The sequence below is a fragment of the Lissotriton vulgaris genome, chromosome 9, assembly GCF_964263255.1.
Source record: "Lissotriton vulgaris chromosome 9, aLisVul1.2, whole genome shotgun sequence".
Classification (NCBI taxonomy): Eukaryota; Metazoa; Chordata; class Amphibia; order Caudata; family Salamandridae; genus Lissotriton; species Lissotriton vulgaris.
The window spans coordinates 627,382,984-627,410,806 of record NC_141697.1 but is presented as its reverse complement, the minus strand read 5'-3'; the positions used below and the strand labels follow the sequence as shown (position 1 = coordinate 627,410,806).

At 46.2% G+C, this 27,823-nt stretch overlaps 1 protein-coding gene across 1 annotated transcript in view; it reads right to left on the bottom strand.

The window, feature by feature from the left end:
• Positions 1-796: 796 nt before the first annotated feature.
• LOC147691987 (cytochrome P450 2C19-like) overlaps positions 797-27,823 on the bottom strand; it is a 366,046-nt gene continuing 339,019 nt past the window's right edge. Inside the window, exon 9 of the mRNA XM_086938278.1 lies at positions 797-3,755. Within this exon, the coding sequence (XP_086794404.1) occupies positions 3,568-3,755 (188 nt within the window). The 3' untranslated portion in view covers positions 797-3,567. The remainder of the gene's footprint in view (positions 3,756-27,823) is intronic.

Below are 27,823 nucleotides of genomic sequence, written 5' to 3'. Positions count from 1 at the left end.
AGTAATGTGGCGTCCCATGTATTTCCCTGAAAGGTCAGTTCTTGGCTATGAATTGTATTATCGAAAAGTGCCCTCCATATACTCATTCAACAACCTTTACTCCCACTAATGAAAGGCAATGAACTTTGTGGATCCAGTACATGTGACGATCAAAGGTATGAAGTGGTAAATCGGTGCTGAGGGTTGTTTAGTGGTGGCAAAGGATTGTGGTTCAACGCATTTATATGTGGAGTGGAAAAATATGCCATAGTTAAGGAATGTAAACTGAAAATCGGTGTTGTTTATGACTATGTAAACATACTGATGTAAATGGTAAATTATAAGGGATCAATAGTATGCCTTAGTTTGGAAGTACCTTTCATTATTTTAATCTGGTGGTACATGCCTGAGTGTAATTTATGCATTGTCCAGACTATCACTTTATTAACAATTGTAGTAATTCATAGCACTTGCAGTAGCTGCAACACCATGATACTTTAGCTGAAAAAATACAAAGACAAGTAAGTCTGGATTGAGCCTTAAGTTTGAGCAGGTATTAAAATAGTAGAAACCTCAGTAGATCATAGACAGTAGATCATAGACAGTTAGTCATATTTCTAGAGGGATAGCATAACTAATGATAATGAAGTGGTATATAATCCAAAGTGCTTTGATCAACGCTCTTACTATTCAACCACACAGTAGGAGCTGTTCATAGTCCTGCTATTCGCTCATGGGCCTCACACTACGCAAAAGGTACACATTGAAATCACACAATTAGAAAGATTAGCACAGAGGAGACATAATAACGGAGATACAGAATTCACAATACCCTTTTTATTTAAATCCATTTAAGGTAAATATTGCATGCACAATACCCTTTTTATTTAGAGCAGTTTATGTCACAGTTTAAAATTACTACACAAATAATTCATTGTTCATCAAAAAAGAATAAGTTGATCTCAGTTTTCAATAATGCATTGCAGAATAAATGTATCTCTATCCATCGTATTGTGAGGGGATCAAGACTTGTAAATCTACATCTAACGTTAAATCTAGACATGGAAATGGTGACTTCCATCCAAGAGGACATTTACAAGTAAATGTACGTGTAGATCCACGCGTTAGGAGATCTACATAAGCAAACTTCCCTTTGTGAACAGGACCCTACAGTTTTAAGGCTAAACTAAGATTTTCCTGTAAGGTCTGCACTGGGTAGAACAGCCATCTGATGACAAAGGCAAAAATTGACTGGTAAGCACAGTAAAAGAACTAAGACAGTTGAGTTAATAGATATATAGACATCTGATGAAGGACTATTTTCTCTCAGAAAAATGCATTATGGCTCTTATACAACTGATCAATAAAAAACAGGTTAAAAACCATGGAGATACTTAATTATGTCCATAATCTTGATCAAACAACTCCTACCAGGACACAAGTGTTGTGAATCAACATATGAAAAACAAAATTTCAACCTTTAAAATGTGCGATCCTGTTCATCAAAAAGTCCTAAGTAAAAATATAAAGTGTTTGTAAAAATAAGACTTATTTCTAGAACATTTAACCTGTAATTTTTTGCAACATAATATAAAGTATTTGGAATCACATATTTGAGTTTTGACAGTTTAGATGAGTATTGTTGGGTAATAAGTTCTAACATTTCCTGCCACAATCACATATTTTTAAAATGTATCTTAAGAAATATTATTATGAGTGTTTCAAAAGCTAAAATTGTATTTCAATAAAGACATAACTTTATTAATGCAAGTGCAATTTTATTAGATATTGATTAGCTGTTTTTTACAAGCATCTTACACTATTTGGATAGTGCACAATTGGGTTTTCGAGTTACATAAAAAATATGGGACTGACTTACAAAAGTGTAACTTGGAGTAATTATAAGTTAGGTCTATGTTGGTCTTAAATAACCCTAGGCGTAGTTCGCATAGTAGCGCTATGCATAGCTACGAGAGGTGCACTTCACACTACGCGAGCTACGCAAACTGCGTAGTGCACTGGGTTTGGCCCTTGCGGTGGTCCCCAGATTTAGGCTTAGTCGCATGGGTGGCCGCTCGTTTAGTGTAAAGGCCGCGTCAGCATGGAACTCCCATCCTGTTGAAATTCGTCTGATGGAGGACCTCTTGACTTTCCGGAGGGCTTTAAAAACTTTCCTGTTTTAGCTGCTTTCATGTTTTTAGTTTCCTGTTGTGTTATGTTCTACCTTGTCTCTGCGCCGGGACGCCCCTTGGCTGGGGTATCTGTGCGCATAATAAATCAATATAACATAACATAACATAACATAACACTGTGCAAAATGCTGTTTGCACTGATTGCACAGTGCCGAATGCTTGTCCACTCTGTGCAATCAGTGCAAACCACGTCTTGCACAATGCAAGCGGTCGTTTTCTGCCGCTCGAGTAGATTTCTACTCGAGCTGCAGCTTTCTCAATGTGGACTGGTATTTTCTCATCGCGAGCAGTCACGAGTATATGCGACCACTCGCAATGAGAAACCTGACCTCCTTGCGTTGAGAATCTCGCCGGGAGGTTTATTTTCCACGCTCACGATCGGCAACTTGATGTTGCTGATCGCAAACAAGGAAAAAGTCTCGCCGGAATGTCATTTTGTTCGCTCGCAGTCGCCAACTTGACGTTGAGGACCGCGAGCAAGCAAAAAATTACCGCTACGCGTGTTTGCACTGTGCTACGTGCAATTCACGTACTGCGAAGTAGCACAAACTTCGCAACCTACGCAAGCGTAGCGTAGTAATTCACCCAGGGTTAGTCCTAAAGTTACACCTTACCCTGTAATTAACAAAACCAGGCAAAGCAAAAACAAACAATTTAATAATGCATTCGGTTTGAAACATAGCTAGATGGTAATCACAAAAACGGCCACTTATATGTCAAAGATATTTGAAGAAACCCCTACCTTTTTGGCCTTGTCTTAGAAATGAACCTGTAGCAAAAAGATGAAGTAGTATAGAAGTAGTATATAGCATATGAAAGGTATAGAAAGGAAAATGGCTAACACAACCTTTGTCAGGGCATGCACAACTCAATTTATGGGGTCAGTTAGTGGTTGCCTGGGATGGCATTCGATTTCCCAGACTTACCTGTTGGTACCCTCACCACTGTTTTTACTGTCACTTGTCTAAGGAACCATGAAGGTAGCAGCAGAAGGTAGAAACAGCTTTCTTTTTGTTGTGTCCGCTCTTTGAATTGGTTAAGTGTGAAACTATGAATCAACACTGGGTTTTAATCATTACAAAAAGTGGGTTTGACGTCACCTCAACTTCATTTGGTGAATCAATATCTGTTGCTCACTCCATTAACTCCACTAGCCATTCCCATTTGTTCAGCTCTTGGTTTCATGGGTTAGAAACTCATGATACTTCCCACAAACAGCAATATTGATATTTTTGCATATGCAAGATTTATTCACCAATATACTTTTAATATATTTGAATATATCCCCACTCAGTTTACACACATTTCAATTTCTAAATGAGGTTTGTCCTTTGCTTACAATGCTGATTGTTCATATATTAATTTAGACGCCCTAAATTATTAATATGGCAGCGGTTTATCTTAAGTGTGGAATGAGCTGGAGTTGATACCAGCGAGGGAGATGTGAAAAACCACTCATCTCTGGGGTGAGGTCAATATTATCAGGATTTCCATTTGCTTTTAAAGTGAAGTTCTGCAGTATGGTGGTGAAGAACAGGAAAAGCTCCATGCGCGCAAGTCCCTCCCCGAGGCACATGCGCTTCCCTGGAATAAAAAGACAAGATTTGATTAGGATATTCAGAAACAGGGACATGACAATGTGGTATTGGGTGCAACTGCAGGAGGATTAAGGCCCCGCTATGTGTGCCAGAATAAGGTGGGGTATTTACCATACATGTGGAAAATACATGCTACTCTGATAGAATAGAAATAGGGCATAACATGCAGATTTGATATTTAACACAATCTGATCATAGGTACCATAGCACGAGTATCAACGGGGCCAGCCCAAAAGCATTATCAGCAGGCTTGTGCAGTAGGGCTCCTTGGCAAGATGCCAACACGAAAGCTTCTGTGAAACAAACTCTCACCAATAACAGCAAAAGCACCACTACCATCCTTTCACTACTGAAAGATATTTATTGACAGTGCCCACACTCAAATAGAAATATAATTCCTGAAAATCTAGGCACTCTAAAATCAGGTACTTACAATGGAGTCCTACCATTCAACTCAATGGTCATAAGGAGTTGTGCCCCCCTGATCCCCCACAACTCTAACAATGTGCAGGTAGGGTTTGGTCCAGATGGAGACACTATCATGGGCTGGATGGGGGAATGGGTGAGGGATGAGCACGATACAAATTTACAAGGTCATGTGGGAACCGGATGGGGGGTACGGGAGGGGGTACTGAGAGTAGCCTGTTTATCGGAGGATGAGACATTGCACAGGAATTATTGGATTTGTACTAGTAAAATTCGACTGTGGAGGGCCGGGAGCGGGAGTAGGGGGATGAATGTTGCTAATTACATGACTGTACTGTTGAGAAATAATCAAAATGCAAAAAAAAACAAACAAAAAAAAAAAACAATGTGCAGGTAGATCCTTTCATGGAACCTAGCCAGCATTAAGCAAAAACGAATGGATCCTGATTGGGGGACTTATATTGACGAATATGACATGTGTGTTTTTCAGGAAACCTGGGGGCATATTAGCAAGAAGCTTGTTAAAATTATCGCCGTTTGAGCGGCAGAAAACTGCAGGTGGGGACTCTCCCCAAAAGAAGTTTCCAGTTTAGAGTTGGCCCTGCCAAAGTCCCCCACTTTGACGTTTTTTCTTACTTTGGGGTTGTTGGACTTGGCCCTTTTCCCTGAATTTGTACACTTTTGTGGGAATCAACATGTCATGTGGATGTATTTCAAATGCAAATGTTAAATTCTGTGCAATGGTGTACGCACCTTTATCTCCCCCATGTTAGAGGAATGTATAGGCCATGTGTGGTGCGAGATGCAGGGATACATGCTGCGCAATGGCGTGCGCAGAGTTATTTTCACCTTTGCAGAAGGGTTACTTTTAAAATGGACGCCATTGGTGTGTGCTTGTGCCAGTCTGCCGAAGCTGAGTTGCTAGTCTAGTTGTTTGTTTCCCGGCAACCCCAGCTTTTGGAGGGGAACCTGGCAGACAGGGTGCTGGACACCTCCCCCTAGACCAGTTAGAACCAGTTTCCCCAGACGCTTCTAGAAGCTTCTGGCACTGTCTGGTAGGTGGGGTGAAGGGCATATAAATAGGCGGGCTGTGCCTCTATGTGCTCAGCCTGAGCGTGGACTTGAATGAGAGGGGACATACTGCCAGGAGGTACCACCGCATGGGCCTGTGTGCTGGCCCTGGTCCCAACTGTACCCCCCTGTTGTCCACAGGGCTAGAGAGCCCCGCTGCTGAAGTAAACACTGCTGTACCAGGAGGAGTGCCACGTTACAGAGGATGACGGTTCCCCATAACTGCAGCCCTGTTCTGATGAGTGCCCACTGGCCGCTGATCTTGCCCAGTAGTGCCTGCTGCTCTCCTACCTAGCGCCTCGTGAGTGCTACAACTGTGCCCTGCCTGCTTGCTAGCGCCTGGAGAAAAAGAGTGCTGGATCTTACTGCTCAGTAGGTGAGGAGCTGACACCGGCAGCTTCATTTGGTAGGACCTGGCACCTGGGAAGCGCTGGGTGCCTGACACCTGAAATCTCTCCCCAGCGCTGGGACTGTGACGCGCTGTTGCCCTGAGAGTGCTGTTGCTGTAGTGGAACCACATGGTAAAGCGCTGTGTCCCCCAAGCGCTACATTGCCATAATATCGCCACTTTCTGCGAGCGCTGTGCTGGCGAGCCGCTTTGGGCCAGGACCTGATGGTGCTGCAATTGAGAGCGGGAGCCTACCTTCGTGTGTGCCCACCCCGTGTTTGCACCGCTTCTGGGCTGATTTAACCATAGCGGGTGCCCACCTCGCACCTACGTTTTGTCTCTCACAGCGGGTGCCTACCCCGCGTGCCAGCCTAATCAGAAACCCAGCAGGTACCCACCCCGCGGGTTCATTGGCAATGGAAGCGGAAGCCCACCCTGCGCGTTAAGATTACCTGGAATCACCGCCGCAGCCCGGGAGAACTGTCTAATTTAAAACTACAGCGGGTGCCCATCCCGGATGGTGCTTCGCTCAAGGGAGCCTACCCCTCTTGCAGCGCAGAGGAACCGCCACACTCACCACCGTGACCCGGAAGCTTAAGCCTAGTTGTGGGCGGGGATAGTGGAGCCATCCGTAGCCTTGCAGGCTCCGTATTGAAGTCCCTGGTCTCAGGAGGGGGCCCGGGTGAAGCCAGAGGAAGTGCTGCTGAGGCGGGGTCCCCCGGTACTGAGGGGAGCCCCGCGTGCTGAGCCAGTCGCGGGAAAACAGAGGAGCGGGTCCCACCGAGACACACTGTCGGTGCCTGGGACCTGCGCTGGAGGAGAAGTCAGAGGTGTCCAACGCCTCGGAGGCGCTCGGGGGGACTGCAGCTTGGACTGCCAATGAGTGGGCTCAGTGGTGACCCTGCTGCTGTTGGAGGAGGGAGCTGTTGGGGCACATTGTCAGTGCCCGCCCCCTCCTGTGAATTCTAGGAGGGCACTGTGGTGCTCGCGCACATTTCCCAGCTGCCACCATCTAACAGCGGGCGGATGCAACAGTGAGGGACAATATTATTGTTAGAACCCGAGTGGGGGCTCCGGCGGCACATGTAGTGCCAGAGCCGGGTTCTTGTGGGCAGATTCCTATTGGCAGCCCCGGAGTGGGGCTCCCGTCACCAGTGCTCATTGACTTTACCCAACTGCCCCGCCGGACTGCGGGCGTTTGCAATGGTTTGGGGCCCACTTTTGTTTCTAGAGGCCCAGAGAGGGGGACTCCAACAGGCCAAGAACTAATCTGCAACATTGGGCGTTTTGCTTTTGGATGCCCGGTCGTGCCCCTACGAAAAGACCAACTCCGGTGGTACACGTATTACTGGTGATGACAGGCATGATATACTGAAATGATAACTAATGTCGCCCTCTGCCTCCGGTTTATGCTAATGCTGTTTAGGTTAGTGAGGTGCGCCTAATGTTTTCCCCTAATGCCTGCCTTGTTGGTGGCTTGCATAATGGGCTCACACCCGATCTAAGAGGACTAGGCCTAATGGAAGGCATCATGTTTTTTTGCCTAATGTCTTCATGCTAATGAAATGCCACGTGCACCTGTTTAGGCCTGCTCCGACCTATGAAAAAGTGATTTAGGCTCATGGCTTATGCCCAGTACTAATGTGGTTATGCTCCCTGTCGTGCATAATGTATTTTTCTGTCAATGTGATGCTGATGGGGATGCCTCATACTTTTGCACCCATGTGATTATGCAGTTATGCTGATGGTGTTGCGCCTAGTGTGTTTAAGGCCTAATATTAACCCCATTGTTAATGTTGTTTATGCTAATGAGGTTTTTATGCCCTATGGTATGCCTCTTGCCAGGCGAGGATGCTTTATGGTCCTACCTAAAGCTAATAATGATGTTTGTCCCTGCAGGCTTACATCGTTGGAGTTCTGCCTAATGTTGCATCAATGCTTATGATTATACCAATGCTAATGTGCATGTTTAATGAGATGTTCACAGGTCTATGCCTTTTGCAGATGTTCCGGCCTAATGCTCTATGTTAATGATAATGTTTTTGCCCAAGGCCTAACAATGTCTTTATGCCTAAGGTGAGGCCTCCTGGCCTGCAAGCATGTTTTCCTTTCAGGTCTGATGCCGATGTGTCCTAATGCTGATGGACTTTACATTTATTCTTGGTACTTAGTTAAGGTTATGGCAACGGCCCGATTGGCCCTGCTTTGTAAATAGTCCCCTGTGTATGGTTACCCGGTGCCGGCTGGCACGGAAGATATGCACCTGTGTTCTGCATTCTAATGTGTTTTTATAAATACACAAGTTATTTTTCATGCAACTTGGTGTGGAGTCTCTTTTTGTAGTGTGCCTGGTGTGTCGCCTTTGTGTGCTGCGCGGATGCTTTTCACATTTCCTCCAGAGTTTGGCCCGCCCGCTCTGCACCACGCTACCCATTTCTAACAGGGGTCTTATTGGATGATCAAATAAAATGGAGACCACAAATTCATAGAAAAGTGGGATGTGGCCCGGGTGAACGCAGTGATTTTTAACTTTGCCTCTAAACTAGGTAAGAGACAATTCGCAGCTATGCTGAAAGTCTACCTAGCAAAAAGTGTAGCTATAGCCAGTTACGGAAGCGAAATTTGAGGGCATACCGCCGCAGACTCACTACAGGTGGTGGTGAACACTTTCTTGAAGCACCTGTTGTGTGTTCTGCGAGGTCAGTCTAATTTGGTGGTCCACAAGGAAGTGGGGGTGCCCTTTTTAAGTGATATTCTGGCTCTACACTCCATTGTGTTTTGGCTTAAGTGTTGGCTGAATAAATAATTAACTCTTTGCCACTTGAAAAGAGTGCATGTTTCTTGACAATGCGCTCCGAATACTGTGGCTTAGATATATCAAAAGCAGCTTTGAAGAGTTATTGCGCCCTAATTTATATTCCAACCAGACTCTATTGTAAAAAAAGAAGTGGAGACAATTAGGGAATCCTTTAATAGTCTAAGTAAAATGGAAAGGGATGAGCGGGAATTGAGGAAACCCAGCGTCCGCACATTTTTAATGCTCAAAACTACTCCATCTGCCGAGCCTTATCTCCTGGGGTCCTTATCCACTTATGAGTGGTTTTTATTGACCAGACTCCGCCTGGATCTTTTTCACCTCCTGCTTTCCAATCCAAGAGGATGCAGTAGAGGTCAATTGGTAGCTCCCTGTGGCTGCGATGGAGAGTATCCACAGGACCTGCTACATTTTATTCTTTTTTGTAAATTTTAAGCTGTACCTCGAAGGTACTTTTTAGTCCCTATATTAAAGAAAATTAATTTTAACCAGGCTCGTCCAGCTTTCCTGTACCTCCAACTGTTGAAGGTGGGTTATATATTTTTTATTGTTGGCTACCTAAAATCCACTGTGAGAACTAGGGCTTGTTTGGATAAACGGCTATTTAATCAATGATTGATCTATGGGATAAATGTCTATGCGGACCAGGATACCCTTGTAGGGCAGTATTAATCAAGGGGGATACCGCTTGACTCTGCACTGTGAACTTTATTTATGGAGACTAATATGGGAGGTTGTGCAATGGATTCTCACTATATTTTATCTGGCTTGTTATTTTATGGAATCATGTTTTTATTGTAATTTGGATGTTTTGCAACTTTTATGGTTTTATCTATGTGAAGCCGAATAAAGTTTAATTTGATTGATTGATTGACCTCAGTCGGCCTTCAACGTGGTTCCAAGATTGAAACTGTGGGAAGTTCTTAGCAACATGGGAATACCAATCAACATCCTAAACATTTTGATAAAGATCCATGAGAACAACCAGGCGCAATGTGATATGGGAAGAAGTGGGGAACAAACTTAAGCCTTTAACATAGAGAAGGCAGTTAGGCAAGGTTGTGTTTTAGCCACACCCTATTCTACTTGTATATAAATGACCTGGCAGAAGTCTTGGATTTTTTAAACGATGCTCCAAGGGGTGGTGCTGTAAAATATCTTATGCTGCTATTCACAGATGACAATCTGCTGATCTCAAAGACCCCTAGATGAAACAAAGAAATTTCTTGTTGTTCTGTACTAACCAGGGCCTAGAGCTGGACACAAACAACACTAAATATATGGTGTTCAATCCCTATAAACTCACTAGACCAAGAATAGTGGCAAATAACATACCCCTATAGCAAGATTTAAATTTCACCTATTTAGGGGTTACTATTTTGCACAATCGTAGCTACAAGGAGGAAATTAGCAAGAATGCACTAAAATTAGAGCAGGAGACTGGAGATGTCCTAAGGATGGTAAGGAAGCTCCCATCAACAAGCATAGCTACAGCTACAGAAATATATAAAGTGAGGGCAAAAAGTGCTGCCCTATATGGGGCCAAATTCTGGGGCCATACTGCTATCAAAGAGTTATCAGTTGCAGAGAACAAATTCCTCAAGCGTCAAATGAACCTCCCATATAGTTCTCCTATTCTCCCACTAATGCAGGATATGGGCCTATACCCCATTGCATTTACTATCCAGCGGAGACCAGCACTATTCTGGCAAAGAGCAATGCAGAGAATATTTCTGGGGTGCAATAGTTAAAGAATGTAAATCTGGGAGTCTAACAGATCAATTCCTTGACCACAGGATTGTCCCACTTTATGAACCTACACTAGATGTCATGCACGGTTCTCTTCCCAGACAGTTGTATATGAAGTTTAGATACAGCACCTCGCCTACACTTGAGTTTACAGCCAGATGAGTAGAAACAAAGAGTCCCAACACTACCTGCCCTGCGTGGAATATTGCTCCTGAAATCCTGGAACACCTAATATTTGTCTGTGAAGCCTGTAAATCCCCAAGAAGAAAGTGGATCATCCTAATATGTAACTTATGAGGTATAAGGTCCCTCCATCCAGCATTGAGAATAATGAAAACTGACACAGGCAAGGTGATCATTGTCAGCATGGCAAAATGTTTATATGCTGCATGGATAATCCGCAGTCAGAAGAAGGAATGCCACTTGGGCAACTAACCTTAATCAATTTACCGACAACTGACATCCAGGATGAATTAACCCAGAAGAGTGCAACAAAAAGTTTTGCTCTGTAATTTAGCTTAGCTAGGAAGCGCAACTACGAAGGCCTTTCCAGTTTGATTCTATTTTATTCTAGTACATAGTTGAATGAAGTGCAACAACAAGTTTGAAAGGCTGATGCCAGATTGTCACATCCATAACTTTTATGAAATACAACAAGAGATGCTTTCCTCTGAAACCTAAATCCTGAATTATTGTGTATAGTGAAACTGTGCCATATTTGATCATATATTCATAAGCTCGAAATGTTGCTGCTAATTTGACCTTACCATTCCCTATAACATTGTGCCATGACATGCAATAGTAAGTTGAAAGATGCTGTTAGTTTGATGCTCCTTTGAATCCTTATGAATTACAAGAAGTGCTCTCTCCAGAAATTTCAAAATATACTGCTAAATTGATATTTATTTATGCATAGAGAGAGTCCCCTAAACTGATTTTGTAAGGATAACGTAATGATTGTATGATAAATGTCTGGACTTTTAACTATTCTATTTTAGCAAACGCGTCAACTTTATGAATGTTTTATGGATTCATTTTTAACCTGAAGTCTCATAGTACGATCCGGAGGTCATGGCTGACCCATACTCGACTCTATTTTTGGACTCTTAATGAGATTTTTTGCTTTTGGAGTCAGAAAAAGAAGAGAGGCCTACCAAACTGTAACTGCTCCTAAATAAACGCAATTCAGTTTGAATTTGCTATAGCATGTAACGTATTCATTATTTATTTTAAAGATTTATAAAGCGCACAACTACCCCACAGGGTTTCCCAGCACAAAGCAGGGCAAGCAAGGTTGCAGATAATTAAAACAGAGGGTTTATACTTGGTTTTGAAGAAAGGTCTTTAGCTTTTTATGGAAGGCTGAAAGCGACTGACAGATCCTAAGTTCCAAAGGAAGGGAATTCCAAAGTTTAGGTCCTAGATAGGAGAAGGAGCGGCCTCTCATACAAGTCAGCCGCACTCTGGGAACAGAGAAAATAAAGAGGCTGGCCGATCTCAGCTGGCGGGAGGGTAGGTAAGGTTTGACCAGGCTTTGTATATACGAGGGTTCCAAGCCATGCTTAGCTCGAAACATGTAACATAGAGCCTTGAACTCGATGAGTTTGTTTACCTTAAGCCAGTGAAGTTGATGGAGCAGAGGGGAGACAAAGGCATGTTAAGGCAACAGAAAAAGCAGGTGAGGAGTCCCATTTTGAATGAGCTTTAAACTGCAGACATAGGCCCTATCGGCGCCCAAGTACAATACATTGCCATAGTCAAGTCTGGAGATCACTAATGCCTGCAATACGGTTCTTTTGGCTGCGGGTGGAATTAAACAAAGTATTTTTTTTATACCCTTGAGAACTGCAAAGCAAGTTGCGGTGACTCCAGATACTTGGGCTCTCTAAGAGAGAGACTATTATCAATGGTAAAACCCAAGTTCTTAACCTTCGGGACCGAAGCAGGTAGTCAGCCCTGAGAGCCAGGCCAATGGTTAGCTCCCCAGAGTTCAGCATTGTTTCCCAGAATGAGGACCTCAGTTTTAGTATTAAATCTTTTTATTGTTGAGCAGCAAAAGAGAACATTGCATCGCATACAGCAACTGGTGCCAATATAAGCACAAGACGGTGGAAACAGTTCAATAGCATAAAACCGTCCATGAGATGCTCCAACTGCGAATGCTAACACAGCAAGCCGCCTACAACTCATCCGGCCGGCCGCGTCTTAAGGGCTAAAAGCAGTTGCATGCTGTATAGATTATGAATCAGAAAGAAAGGGAAAGGGAAAGGACCTCAGTTTTAGAGTCATTCAGCTTTAAAGCCTTGCTGTACATCCACAAAGAGATATTACACAGTCCGAGCTGGAGCAAAGATGGGTCATGAAGCTGAGCAGATGAGAGACCTGACTTTTCAGCAATGTCTGCCAGAGGGCGAACATAAAGATCAAAAAACAAACGGCTTAAAATTGAGCCTTGTGGTACTCCTGATGTTAGATCTACTGAGTTCGATTTATTAGTATTTGAGGAGCCTTGGAATGAGCCATCTTTTAGAAAAGAGATCAGCCACTGCAAGGTCACTCCTACAATGCCTGAGGCTTCAAGGCGATCCACAAGGATGGAGTGTGAGACCGTGCCAAAGGCAGAGCTCAAATCCAGTAAGATGAGTGCTGCCGCACCACCGTAGTCAAGCTGCTGCTTAAGATATTCCGTAACACCAAGCAGAGCTGATTCGGTACTATGCCCAGTATAAAAACCCGACTGCGACAGATGAAATAACTTGTGCAATGCCACATGTGAGGCAAGTTGGAAATTGATGTGTCTTTCTAATACTTTGGAAAAGGTTGAAAGAAGGGATACAGGATGTTAATTTGACCAACAGAAAGGGTCAAGATCAGTCTTTTTCAACAAAGGGAGCACAGGAACCTGCCTCCAATTACGGGGCACCTGACCTAAGCTTAGAGAGGAATGGAGGAGAGTAAGAAAAACACCAAGTGCTGACTCCTCCAAAAGTCTGAACTGGGATGGGGGGAGAGGATCAACTGGAAAGCTGGACTTGCTGGTTCCCAACAAACATTGAAGAGAGGTCACGAACCGTAGTAAAGTATGTTCATACCGCTGTATGTTTTATGTGACTTTATTGTTTTATATTGTGCTTTTATGGTTCTTTGAACCAAAATAAAGTGATGGATGATGGTGATATTTAACACAGCAAAATCTGCATGTTTTGCCTTCTTCACAGGCCCCCACTAAATTTCTGAAGGTTTGACCTGCCAGAATTCAGAAATTGAAAACTGCGAGGGTATGAAAATGATCGCACAACTTGTTAGACTAATCATTGTGCAAACATGTTTGCACAGGAATCAGAAGATATCCCATACATTGTCCTAAAGGGTTAAGACTTCTCACTGTCTGCACATGACTGGGAGATGTGTATATCTGGCTACCAGACCATTTAGCCTAGGAACTATTAGCTAAGAGTAGTGTCTCAGCAGAAGTCTGACCACCAATGAAGTACAGGTAGTACTCTCAATATAGTACCCGCTAGAGTAAGGTGGAACAGATTGGGAATAGTTATAGAGAAGCGTCCTTGGATTACAGAGGGCCTGCAGAAAGCCCTATGCTTTCAAAGCACATGAGGGCTGGACAGAAACATGTCACATGGAGGATAGATGAGGGAAGCATTGTAATTCATCTGTTCTCAGTGTTTTTAATCTGGTGTAAGTAGTAAAACAATCTAGATAAAGCTACTCTTCTCCTTAATTTAATTCAACTTTAACCTAACTTCTCAAAAACAACAAATAATCTGCTGAAAAAAATAGGCTTGGAAAGAGTCCACTTTACTAGCAGAGCAGCACTACTGTGGTGAAGCATGCCACCTAGTGTGGACGAGGGTGGTTCATCTTTTGTATACATTTATTTAGAGATGTATACATTTCACTGGCCATTAAACCAATAAATCAGTGTGAATTAATATCCTTGCATGAGCAAAAATGTCTCTATTCTGAGGCATTGAAAAACATAAACAAAATCAGGTTCGATTTGGAGAATTCATTAAACAAAGTGAATACTGTAATTCTGAATTCAGAACATCTTGCCAATATGATATACATATGCTGATTGATATGTGTTCACATTTTGTATTCGTTCATAATCTATTTTCTTCTATTAAGATGACATTTCCAAGCAGGAAGGAGCCATTAGCGTAAGAGTGCCAATTGAGATTTTTTTTTTTTTAAATGCGGAATTCATAGCAAATGATAAATGATAACATGTTTTGGCAAAATGAATCATGGCATTGAAGAAAACGAATCATAACATTCATTTGTACTGGTGCAGGGCAACAGTTTGTTGTCGAATGTCAACTGGTCTTTTGTGCTCCTATTTATTCATATTCAGATTGTTATTGACACATACCAGCTGGAGCAACCGCAACAGCCCTGCATCTTGGGGGAAGGGCAGGTAAGGTCATTCAGATTAAAGGAAAAATGTAATGTGATCTCTCAGAGCGAGATCTTGTGGGATATGGGCCACACCTAATCTCGGTGGGAATTTTAAGACAGGCGCTCGTAAAAAAGTCTGAGCCCTTAATACCATACCGGTTATTATGAGTACCCCTGAGCAGAAGGAGACCGAGCAAGTGGAACAAGAACTGAATTTGGACTCCAAAGCAAGATGCCAACTGGGCTTGGTGGGCCCATGTTTAGGAGAACCGGGGAGAGCGGAAAATAATAATTCTTGCTAGAACAATGGCAACATTAAAAAGTAAACCAGAAATCCTGGAGAAAATTAAAAAAAATCTTTTAATGCTATTTCAACTCCGTATTTCAATCTCCCTACCTGTGCCATGTCTATCAATGAGAGTCATTGGGGCACATGCATCAAGCCTTTTTCCATTTGCAAACGGGCCAATTCCCATGTATGTAGGTAGGTTTGTCATTCACAATTTAGGTAAACACAATTTTTGCGATCACCTACATTGTGAATGCATTTTGGGAATCGCAATTTGCGATTCCCTAACGCCGATGCATGCAGCCTTTCCTAAATGCGTACTGTGCATTTAGGAAACTCTAATTACCATCAACTTCAAGTTGATGGTAATATGTGCATGCTTTGAAAAGTGCCAAGTAGCGCACACATACCCTTAGAGCATGTGTGTGCAATACACTGCACACTTACCTTTTTTGTTGGGTGCTTCAGGGGGCCCTTAGGCACCTGGCACCCTTGGATTTGCATGAGCCAGACTCATCCTCGACATCCCACGACACAGCCACATCTCCGGACATCTGAGAGACCTGCATTGGCTCCCCGTCAACAAAAGAATCACCTTCCGTCTCCTCACCCACGCACACAAAGCCCTACATGATCAAGGCCCGAGCTACCTCAACAACCGCATCAACTTCTACGCTCCCAAACGCCACCTCCGATCAACCAGTCACGCCCTCGCCGCCGTCCCCCGCATCCGAAGAACGACAACAGGAGGAAGGTCCTTCTCCTACCTGGCCGCCAAGACCTGGAACTCCCTCCCGACCAACCTGCGCCAGACCCAAGACCACCTCTCCTTCAGGAAGAAACTCAAGACCTGGCTGTTCGAGCAGTAGCAGCACCCCCCTCCCCCCAAGCGCCTTGAGACCCTCCGGGTAAGTAGTGCGCTCTATAAATGTCTTTGATTGATTGATTGATTGATTGATTCACTATGTGCTCCCTATGGGTCTGTAGGCACATAGGAATGAATGGAGTCACATTAACTAATAGTGATTAGCAATTTCCGAATCGCTATTAGCTAATGTTAAGGAATCGCACATTTTTGGGCGATTCCTACATGCATATGCATTTGAGATTACCAAATAGCGATTCCTCAATAATCGCTATTTGATAATCGCGAATGGTAACATTGATGCATGTGCCCATATAGATGTATAATAGAAGTCAGCAGGAGGACTTTGAATCTAGGAATGGGTGGACCTCCCTGTAGCCTCTAGAAGGAATGATAACACAAACTTTGGGCTATTATTGAACATGGGAGTTTGAATGCTATTACTGTCACAGAACATCATATACAAACTCAAGTTTGCGAAAATTAGTTTGCAAAATTATATTCCAGTGGCATGGGTTATGTAACTCTAGCTCATATTGACGCAGTGACCACCCTTTAGCTTTGAACCCAGCGATTGAGATTCCTTTTTTTTTCATTGACTGATACACTGAAAAGCAGCAGAAGCTGTAAAACTTAGGAAAGGTCTGGACCCATACAAAATTCTGGGGGATCTTTATTGATCAGAGTTGGAAGCCTGGCGTCAATATATACATTTGTTGTCAAATAGAATATCTCTGTCTCCCTCTGTCTCACTCTCTCTGTCTCCCTCTGTCTCTCTCTCTGTCAACCTCTTTGTCTCTATGTTTCCCTCCCTCTCTTTCCTTCTCTCTCTGTCTCCCTCTGTCCTTTTCCCTCTGCCTGTCTCCCTCTTCCTGTCTCCCTCCCTCTGTCTCCCTTCCTCTGTCTGTCTCTCCCTCTGTCTGCCTCCCTCTCTGTCTCCCTCTGTCTGTCTCCCTCTGTCTGTCACCTTCTGTCTGTCTCCCTCTATGTCTCCTCTGTCTGTCTCCCTCTGTCAGTCTCCCTCTGTCAGTCTCCTTCTGCCTGTCACCCTCTGTCTCCCTCTCTCTGTCTCGCTCTCTCTCTGTCTCCCTCCCTCTATCTCCCTCCCTCCCTCTATCCCCTCCCTCCCTCTGTCTCCCTCCCCTGTCTGTCTCTCTCCCTCCCTCTGTCTGTCTCCCTATGTCTGTCACCCTCTGTCTCCATCTCTCTCTCCCTCTGTCTGTCTCCCTCTGTCTGTCTCCCTCTGTCTGTCTCCCTCTCTCTGTCTCCCTCCCTCTATCTCCCACCCTCTATCTCCCTTCCTCTGTCTCGCTCCATCCCTCTATCTCCCTTCCTTCCTCTATCTCCCTCCCTCTGTCTCCCTCCCTCTAACAACCTTCCTCTATCTCCCTCAGTCTCCCTCCCTCTATCTGTCACCCTCCCTCTGTCTCCCTCCCTCTGTATCCCTCTCTCTCCCTCTCCCTCTCACTGAATTGCTCCCTCTGCCTCCCTCCCTCCAACTCCCTTTGTCACAGTCCCTCTGTTCCCCTCCCTCGGTCTCCCTCCCTCTGTCTCCCTCCCTTCTGTCTCCCTCCCTCTGTCTCCCTCCCTTTGTTTCCCTCTCTCTATCTCCCTCCCTCTATCTCCTTCCCTCCCTCTGTCTCCCTCCCTTCTGTCTCCCTCCCTCTGTCTCCCTCCCTTTGTTTCCCTCTCTCTATCTCCCTCCCTCTATCTCCTTCCCTCCCGCTATCTCCCTCCCTCTGTCTCCCTCCCCTATCTCTCTCCCTCCCTCTATCTGTCTCCCTCCCTCTGTCTGTCTCCCTCCCTTTGTCTGTCTCCCTTTGTCTCCCTCTCCCTCCCTCTGTCTCTCCCTGACTCGCTCCCGCTGCCTCCCTCCCACTTCCTCTCTCTCTGTCTCCCTCCCTCTGTCTCCCTCCCTCAGTCTCCCTCCCTCTGTCTCCATCTCTCTCTGTCTCCCTTTCTTTCTGTCTCCCACTGTCTCTCTCTGTCTCCCTCTGTCTGTCTCCCTCTCCCTCACTCCGTCTCACCCTAACTCCCTTCGTCTCCCTCTCACTGTCTGCCTCTCTCTGTCTCCCTTTGTCTCCCTCTCTCTTCCTCCCCCTCCCTCCCTGTGTCACCCTCTGTCTCCCTTTCCCTCCCTCTTCCTCCCTCTCTCTCCCTCTGTCTCCCTCTGTATGTCTCCCTCTATCTGTCCCCCTCTGCCTGTCCCCCTCTGTCTGTTTCCCTCTGTCTGTCTCCCTCTCTCTGTCTCCCTCTCTCTGTCTCCCTCTCTCTGTCTCCCTCCCTCTATCTCCTTCCCTCCCTCTATCTCCCTCCCTCTGTCTCCCTCCCTCCATCTCTCTCCCTCCCTCTATTTCCCTCCCTCTGTCTCCCTCCCTGTGTCCGTCTCCTTCCCTCTGTCTGCCTTCCTCTGTCTGCCTCCCTCTGTCTGCCTCCCTCTCTCTGTCTGTCTGTCTCCCTCCCTCTTTCTGTCCCCCTCCCTCTGTCTGCCCCCCTCTGTCTCCCTCTCTCTCCCTGACTCACCTCCTCTGCCTCCCTACCTCTGATTCCCCTCTCCCTGTCCCCCTCGGTCTCCCTCCCTCGGTCTCCCTCCCTCCCTCTGTCTCCCTGCCTCTGTCTCACTCTCTCCCTGTCTCCCTCTCTCTCTGTCTCCTTCTCTCTCTCTGTCTAGCTCTGTCTCCCTCCCTTTCTCCCTCCCTCTGTCTCCCTCCCTGTCTCTCCCTCAGTCTCCCTCTCCCTCACTCAGTCTCCCCCTGACTCCCTCCGTCTCCCTCTCTCTCTGTCTCCCTCTGTATCCCTCTCTCTCCCTCCCGCTCCATCCCTCTGTCACCCTCTGTCTCTCTTTCTCTCACTTTCTCTCCCTCCCTCTCCCTCCCTCTGTCTCCCTCTCTGACTCCCTCTCCAGCTCTCTGTCACTTAGCCTCTATCTGTCTGTTCCTGTCCCTGCCTCTATCTGTCTCTGTCTGCCCCTGTCTCTGTCTCCCTCTCTGTCTCTCTATTTCTGCCTGTCTCTGTCTGTCTCTGCCTCTATCTGTCTCTGTCTGTCCGTGTCTCTGCCTGTCTCTGTCTCTACCTCTATCTCTCTTTGTCTCTATCTCTGCCTCTGTCTCTGTCTGTCTCTGTCTCAATCTGTCCCTGTCTCTCGCTCTGTCTCTCTCTCTGTGTCTCTAACGCTGTCTGTCTCTACCTCCATCTGTCTCTGCTTCTCTCTGTCTCTGTCTGTCCCTGTCTTTGACCCTATATAGCTCTGTCTGCCTCTGTCTCTATCTGTCTCTGCCTCTATCTGTCTCTGTCTTTTATATGTCTTTATCTGTCTCTATCTCTATCTGTCTCACCTCACCCGGCTCTCACTCCCTGCTGCCCTCTGTCACCTCATCCGGCTTTCACTCCCTGCTGCCCTCTGTCACCTCACCTGGCTCTCACTCCCTGCTGCCCTCCATCACCTCACCGGGCTCTCACTCCCTGCTGCCCTCCCACCTCCCTGGGCTCTCACTCCCTGCTGCCCCCCTCCCACCTAACCGGGCTCTCACTCCCTGCTGCCCTCCCACCTCACCCAGGCTCTCACTGCCTGCTGCCCTCCCACCTCACCCGGGCTCTCACTCACTGCTGCCCTCCCACCTCACTGGGCTCTCACTCCCTGCTGTCCTCCCACCTCACTCGTGCTCTCACTCCCTGCTGCCCTTCCACCTCACCTGGCTCTCACGCCCTGCTGCCCTCCATCACCTCACCGGGCTCTCACTCCCTGCTGCCCTCCCACCTCACCCGGGCTCTCACTCACTGCTGCCCTTCCACCTCACCAGGCTCTCACTCCCTGCTGTCGTCCCACCCCACTCTGGCTCTCACTCCCTGCTGCCCTCCCACCTCACCGTGCTCTCAGTCCCAATGTTCATCGGAAGGTGAAAGGTGCACTCGTTGAAATCAGACACAAGTTCATTTAGTCCAATACAATTTCTTTCTTTATTTTAGTAAATGAGAACGGCACACGGCCAACGTGTTTCGTTCCAAAAAGGAACTTCGGCAGGGCTCTACATATAAATAGGCCAGTGCTTAAATGTCTGGCAATTATGTTCCAAAAGCAATATGTAGACAAAAAAAGCACTTGTGAATTCCAGGTGGTAATAAACACCAGAGATGGCAAGACGGGCGGTAGCTAGCAACTATCACTCTTCGAGTGAAGCAGCGATTCCAGGCATGATAAATGGAGAATCTAGACACCCTGTCCTCTGTTACCACACCTGCTGTCCCCCCCCCCCCCCCCACCCCCTCCGCCCTGTGTGTTTGTGTTTCAGCCCAGGCTGACACAGCTTCCCGGACACACACACAGCCACACCCCAGTACCTCACAGGTCTTTAAAAGACCATTTACATGTTAATGAGGCTTTGTTCACCTCTTCATAGTGCCCCCGCAGCTCCACTCTGACTGTGGCTGGAATCGCCTGGCCCCCACAGAGCAGTACCGGCGGTGTTTACTGACACTTAAAAAAAAAAAGAAACAGGTATGATGTCTGCTTGCAACTTGTTCAATTGAACCCGATTGTAGTTCCGGTTACCTTGACTACCGACCCCAGCCGCACCACACCTTGATCGCCAATTCTGCGTTCGATAATTCCGACACAGGTCCCGGAAAGGAGTTCTCTGACGCCCACAGGCCGTATCCTCGGTCCTAGGCCACGCATACCACGGTTTAAATACCCCATCACTCTCACCTACAAGCAGTCCATAGGCTTGTATGATTTGGCAATACATTTTAGTCCTGATGATGATCCCTTATTATTTGTAGGATCGAAACGCCGTCGACAGTTTATGTAGTGACACATAAATGCTATTGTATAACCGAAATGTGTATACTACATGAGGTCTGCTAGAGGAATTTCAACTCGTTACTAGCGCCTCCCTTTACCTAATTGCCTGCAACTTCTTACCCCTTGTTTTGTTGTATATGTTATATGTACTGGATACAGGACTGTATCCCACTGTATTACTATTCACTTCATTTTTGTGTATACGTTTCCATTGATTAAATCAGTGTCCGGCTGGACACTTTTTTCTTATAGTACAGATTGTTGTCTATAATTTGCATTGTTCCTTTTGATCTTTATATATTAAGGACTGTTGTTGTTTGTTTATACTATTACCCGAAGTATTTGATTACCTTAAGGGTTCCCTTGTTGTTTAAATACCGTTCTGTGAGAAGCAGCAAACTAATGGGCAAGGTTTTAGCTATAGGCCAACTCCCTATTTTGGAAATTTTATTTGAACATCTTTCTCCAACCGCCAAAACACTTTGGTCTTGAATATGGTGCGGTTGCATACTCCCATTTCCCTATGGTAGCCTGTGCTGCAGCCGTAACCGACCATAGCACATGCTCTTATAGAGAAATCGGAGCTTGTGTCAATCCCTGCACCGTGCGGGGATTAACAGGGGCACGGTGCCCACTCGGCCCCCAACCATAGGCTGTTGGGAGAAGGGGGCCATGCTGGGGGCCCCAAACTTGCTTTCCGACAGGCTTTCCATGTCAGAAAGCCCAGCATGGAAAGCCTGTCAGAAACTGAGCATCCTATTTCCGCTTATAGCTTTACATATAAGTTGAAAGGTCATTAAGTATCTACTGTGATTTATTTGACTCGCACTAATGTTTTGGAAAATGTCATATTTAATGTGTCTGGTATATAATCATCGCAGGAGGGATTAGATGAGACCACTGTTTTAACTCAAGACTTAAGCAGTATGCCACAGCTTCCAGGGGGATTCATACTGAAGTGAGTGAGCACATTATTTTTAGCTTTGGTAAATGTTTATACAATTTATGGCTGTGAAGGAAGCAGCAGGGCTTTTTCTCTAAAATTCAGTCATAATGATTGCTTTAAAAAAGGTAATGTTTTCTATACATTATCAACAATTGCTTGTGTGCTTTATGGGGTATATCCATGCAATAAACATATTATTGCTGAAAGGGATGGGCCCATTAGTTCTAGACCTATTCTAGATACACACTCCAATGGTTCTTTTTCAACAGCATAGAAGTGTTAAGGGGAGAAAAGATGTTAATAAACCAATCAATTAGTCAACAATTATCTTTGATGCATAATAACTCACTGACTACTACATAAGGTTAGTTAAGTTATTGCAAAGCCAAAAATAACTGGACAAAAACACACCTCAACACGGAGGTATAGAAATACAAAGGAATAAGCATAAAGCCAAATCTATGCAACCAATTCAGACGGTGCAGCATGAACAAAACTAATATTTCAAGAAGTAGGATACAGAAGACCAGGAAGCATGAGTCCAAATTTCCCTGCGTCGAAGGTTGATGAGTGAAAAGCCTTAAATCTATCCCTATTCTAGAGCAAAGGTGACATCCCTTATCTAAACTTTTTCAGATGGGGGAAAGGAAAATGTGTTAGTACGTGGAGTCTTCCTAAGAAGCCTCTCGCCCTCATTTGGGTCAAGTAGCATAAAGCCACTATCGCAAAGAAAGATCTTGCTCCCTCTGATGGCAAGAAAGAAGTGGAGCTCTTTCAGAGACTATTGCTGGGTGAGACCTTTCTGGTTTATCTATGAACAATTATGAGTGAGCAATTATGTGTCTAGTACTGTGCCGTTGGTGCAGGGTTATGGTGAGGAGGGCACAGACTCCTGGATTCTATCCTTTTTTCCTGCACAGGGAAACTGGGGTCCAAGATGGCTCTTTTGTTGTGGAGCGGCCCCCCCCCTCCTTGGTTCTGTTTGCTCTATCCCATTGCACATTCTTCTTTTCCACTCGTGTTTGACTGGTGAAGTTGTATTGCTCAGCGCGCTGTGGAGAAGTGGGCCCCCTGCGGCGGGGGGGGGGGGGGTGAGTAGAGTTGGGACTACTGCTCACTGGAATGTGCTAGGTTATAGCCTGCATGAGGGGGAATCAACTTATGTGACAGTAGATCAAGGACTACAGTGGGCGCCGAATGCTAGTAGGGGGCAAGGTGAAGGAGTACTTCAGCATTGCAGTATCGGACTTGTGTTTAACTGCTTTTTGGCTGGTAACTTCTGCCCCTGCGCTTTCGGCCTCAAGGCTCTGGATAGGGCCAATCAAGGGATTGCTGGGTCAATTTGTTTCACAGGAGGGATGGGGGGTGGTAGTGGGCGCTGTCTGACCAGGTTTGGGGTGGTCGGCTGTGGGTGGGGGGGTGGTCGTTTCTATCTGACCAGGTTGGGGATGGTCAACTGGGGAAGTTAGGATGTTTTGTTGCCTGCTACAGCTGTGTGTCTGGGATCTAATGCTCACGAAATCACCAAACAGATTGTGATAAGATGGTGGATACTGAGGTCCTAGGGTTGGACGGTAGCCCCAACCTTGTGAGAGTGTTGACATGGAACGTCAGAGGGTTGAACGATTATCGCAAGCTCAGGAAGGTAATGAGCTATCTACACAGGCACCAAATTGATATTGCTCTCCTGCAAGAAACACACCTTCCCCTCACGAGTAAAATGTTGACCGCAAGAGGCCTAGGGGGTAATTGCGCTGTAGCGGGCTTTACTACACACTCCAGGGGGGTGGTTACGTGGGTCAATCCCAAATCGCAGCTGGCATTGACACAGTTAGCCGCTGACCCGGAGGGTCGGTATCTTCTTGCACGTTGTACAGGTAAAAGACACGATTTAGTGGTTGTGAATGTCTATGGTCCCAATTACGACAATCCTGAGTTTTACTCCTCCCTAGCAGACATGTGCAGACTGTATGTTGGCTCAAGATTGTTGTGGGGGGGGGTGATTTCAATTTTGTGCTGAGTCCGGAACTGGATAGATCAGCTGGGACGGCCCGCTGCCCAGCGGCATTTGCCGTTCTTGTGCAGAAGGAACTGATTAAGCTGGACATGGTGGATATATGGCGGCATAGACACCCTGGGAGGGGAGGGTACACACATTACTCGGCCTACTATGATATACACACAAGGATTGATTATTGGTTCGCATCTCACTCCCTCCTCAACTTAGTGAAGGGATGTGTAATACTGCCCCGCACTTTGTCGGACCACTCACCATTACTGCTGCTCCTGGACGCTCCAGCTAGGAGAATTCCCCCATTCACCTGGAGGTTTCCCCCCTATTCATTGTTGGACGAAGTCTTCAGAGGGGAGTTAGCGGAGGACATAGACACATTCTTTGACAACAATGTGGGGTCGTGGACAGTTTTCAAACGGTGTGGGATACCTTTAAAGTGTACATCCGGGGCATGACGATGGCTAAACATTCTGGGGTGCTTAAATCCATTCGGCAACTGCTGAGACACCTCGAGTCACAACTGTCTGACTTAGAACGACAACTTAGACACACATCGAATAGCGACACTGAAGAACAGATCAAAAAACTGATTATAGAATTTAATGAGGAAGCGGATAGAGAGGTTCAACACATGGGGAAATATGCCACGGCACGCACCTATGGGGAGAGGGATTGTCCTGGCTCACTGCTGGCTAGACTAATGCACAACAGCAGGCGGCCGCTAGTAGTTGAGGAATTGGTTACATCCAGGGGTGTGGTGGTCACGGAGGAGAGCGACATCCTTGCAGAATTCCAGGATTACTATACTAGGCTCTATCAGTCAAGGCCTGGACAACTAGAAGAGGAAATTGACGACTACCTCAGTTATATCAATATGCCCTTCCTGGCTAATTTCCAGAGGGAATTTTTAATGATGCCCATACAGAAAGACGAGATCCTGGGGGCGCTGGAGGGGATGAGATCAGGCAGTGCTCCAGGTGCAGACGGGCTTACGGTAGCCTTTTATAAGGCTTTCAAAGATAAGCTTATCCCGCACTTGATGTCTCTCTTTGATGATATTTGCCAACAGGGTAGTATGCCGAAGTCTATGAGGGAGGCACTCCTTATCACAATACCGAAACGGGGGAAGCCCCTCAATGAATGCGGATCATACAGACCGCTCTCCCTAATAAATGTTGACGCCAAACTGCATGCGAAGGTCTTGGCTGCACGGCTTGCTATACTGGTCCCGGAGCTGGTTGCCCCGGAACAAGCTGGGTTTGTTCCTGCGAGGAACCTGACATATAATATCCGATCTGTGCTAGGCACCATACAACATGTGAAGCAAGACAATAAGGCAGTGGCTATATTTTTAGACACGGAGAAAGCCTTCGATTCTGTGGAATGGCCCTTCATGTTAAGAGTCCTGAGGAAATTTGGGTTGGGTGAACCTTTCTTACAGATGCTGGGGGCTTTATACTATAAACCCTCGGCTAGGCTGAAACTAGGGGACACGGTCACTGCCCCGATAGCGATAAGCAGAGGTACTAGACAGGGATGCCCCCTTTTCCCTCTCTTGTACGCACTTGTGGCTGAACTTCTAGCGTGCGCGATCAGAGAATACCATGGGTTCGAGGGGATCAATTTCCCAACCTACAAGATTGGCATATCTACGTATGATACCCTACTGTATGTTAGGGAACCGGAAGTAAATCCGACATCTGTATTAAGGGAGGTGGTGAGATTTGGTGCGCTATCTGGCCTACGAGTCAACTGGGACAAATCAGTGGCACTTCCCCTGACGCCAGTGACTCACCCGTTTGACTCGGAGTATCCGTTACAGTGGACCACGGATTCCATAAGATATCTGGGGATACGTTTGCACACTAACCCCGAGATACTAGTACGCGAGAACTACGGAGTGGCATATAATAAACTTGTGGTTGATGTGGAGGTGTGGTGCAGGCTACCTTTGTCCCTGATGGGAAGGATAGCGATAATGAAGATGGTGGTGCTGCCCAGGTTCCTATTCCTGTTTACTAACATCCCAGTGGTACTGTTCAGAGCCTTCTTCCGGCAACTCATGCAGACACTTATCAGACTTGCGTGGGGAGGTAAACAACCCAGAGTCCAATGGCAGACATTAATGCTTCCCTATAAAATGGGAGGTCTGGGAGCACCGGACATGGAGCGTTATTACAGAATAGCGCAGGCGGCGCACCTTCATACATGGATTCATGGGAATCCCGATATTCCACATGTAAAGTTAGAGCGTCTATTTGCAGACCCTACCCCTCTTCAGGCCACGATATGTCATTCCGTGGACCGCAGAACTGGGATATTGGACTCCATAAAAACTACGAATCACGCATGGCATGAGTTGGTGTGTGTGCAAGACAATGGAATACTGTATTCACCACTCATGCACGTAGAGTGGGCGATATGGCTTACCCCACTGACAGAGAAAGGGGTGATTAAGGCACTACATGAACTAGGTATAGTCAAGATGGGAGATCTATTCCTTAATGGGATAGTGAAAACTCTCCAACAAGTACTTCAGTCTCAGACGGGGAAGACGCTGCTGCACAGCTTTCAATTCCACAGAGTATGCAGTGCACTGCAGGAACTGCTTGGACCAGAACTGGCTGAACCGCCAGAGGTGCTGGAACTCACTTATGTGATTAATAACCCATCGTCCAGCAAACTGGTCACAAATCTCAAGAAGCTGGGGGTCCAACACAAGAAACACCTGATCTCCAAGGCTAGACTTCACTGGCAGCGTGACTTACAGACGCCGATTTCTGATGAGATGTGGCATTATTGCTGTACCAATACCAGGAAGATATCACTCAATAGCCGACATAGACTGATTCATTTCAAGTACTTGCAGCGTGTCTACTACACACCGGAGAGGTTGCACAGGTACGGACTGAGGAGTTCAGCGGAATGCGAACGCTGCCACCTCCAGACTGCGGACTTCATCCACATGGCGAGGTCTTGCCCTGGGATCCATAGATTCTGGAAGGAGGTTTTCTCTGAACTAGGACTGATACTAGGTGTAGACATCCCGCCCTGTCCGGCCCTAGCGCTGCTGGGTTATTCCAAAACGCTACCAGTGTCCCTGAGGCGCCTGGCGGATATAGCCTTGCTGACCGCTAAACACATAGTTGCTATATGCTGGATTAGGGGGCCACTACCGACCAAGAAACGGTGGGCGTCAGACTTGCTGTACTGCTGCACCCAGTCGGAGACGTACAGTGAATTACTGCCTCCGAAAAATCGACCCAAGAATTTCTGGGGGTTGTACAGGACCTATCTAAGCGCCAGAGACAGTGACGGTACTGAACCTGAACTAGAGGGGGAGGAGATAGGCGAGGTACAGGATGAGGATGTCGAGACCCAGGGAGAGAAGATTTGTATACTTAAGCAAAACGAGGGATGGGAGTAACGGCCTAGTCTTCCAGGACTTCCTCACATAATTGGTGGTCTAAACTGCTGTACAGATATGAGGCACATACAGTGGGAAGGTAGCGGGAGGGAAATCTGGGGATCCTCTTCCACACATTGGGGAAATACTAACTGATGAGTGGAGGACGCGGGGTCAGTCACATGACGATCACAGGCAACACATAGACATGTAGCAACAAGTTGGGTAGGTAGGCACATATTTGGGTGGGTTGGAGACTGTTGGGGTGGGAGGAGTAGGTTAGGGGACAGGAGTTAAGTACAGTTACATAGAGGACACTATTTTTGGCCTATGGACCTGTGGGGTTCGGACGTAGTATGCCACCTTTAGCAGAGTGGTGAAGTGCGGTCCTATGTTGTCGCATGCAGAACAGCGGCTACTTAATTGTTTGCTGAGGGAACTATGTATACATGGTAATACTTCTTTGCTGCCGCCAGGCCCCAGGGATGCTGGCATGAAGGCTGTGTGCAATATACCAAGAACTTGAGGATATGCTGCTTTGAACTGCTGCCGGCCCCCGGGTTGTAGGCTATACGAGCTGTGTGAAAACTGAATCTGCAATAAAGTACAAATTTAATAAAATAAAAAAAAGAAGTGGAGCTCTTTCCCTAGTTCCAACAGTCAGTTATCCACAGGTAGAAACCCCATAGTACACTTCGCATCACACTATCCTCTCTGAATATGGCCCTGGATGTACTTTTCCATGGTGTCGTCCATGTACCTTCCTTCACCACCATTGTCCTTGGCTCCCAGGCCTTCTCCCATGTGAATCCTATTGTCCTTCCTTTATCGACTCAAGTCACAGAATTACAGCTGCTTCTCTCCT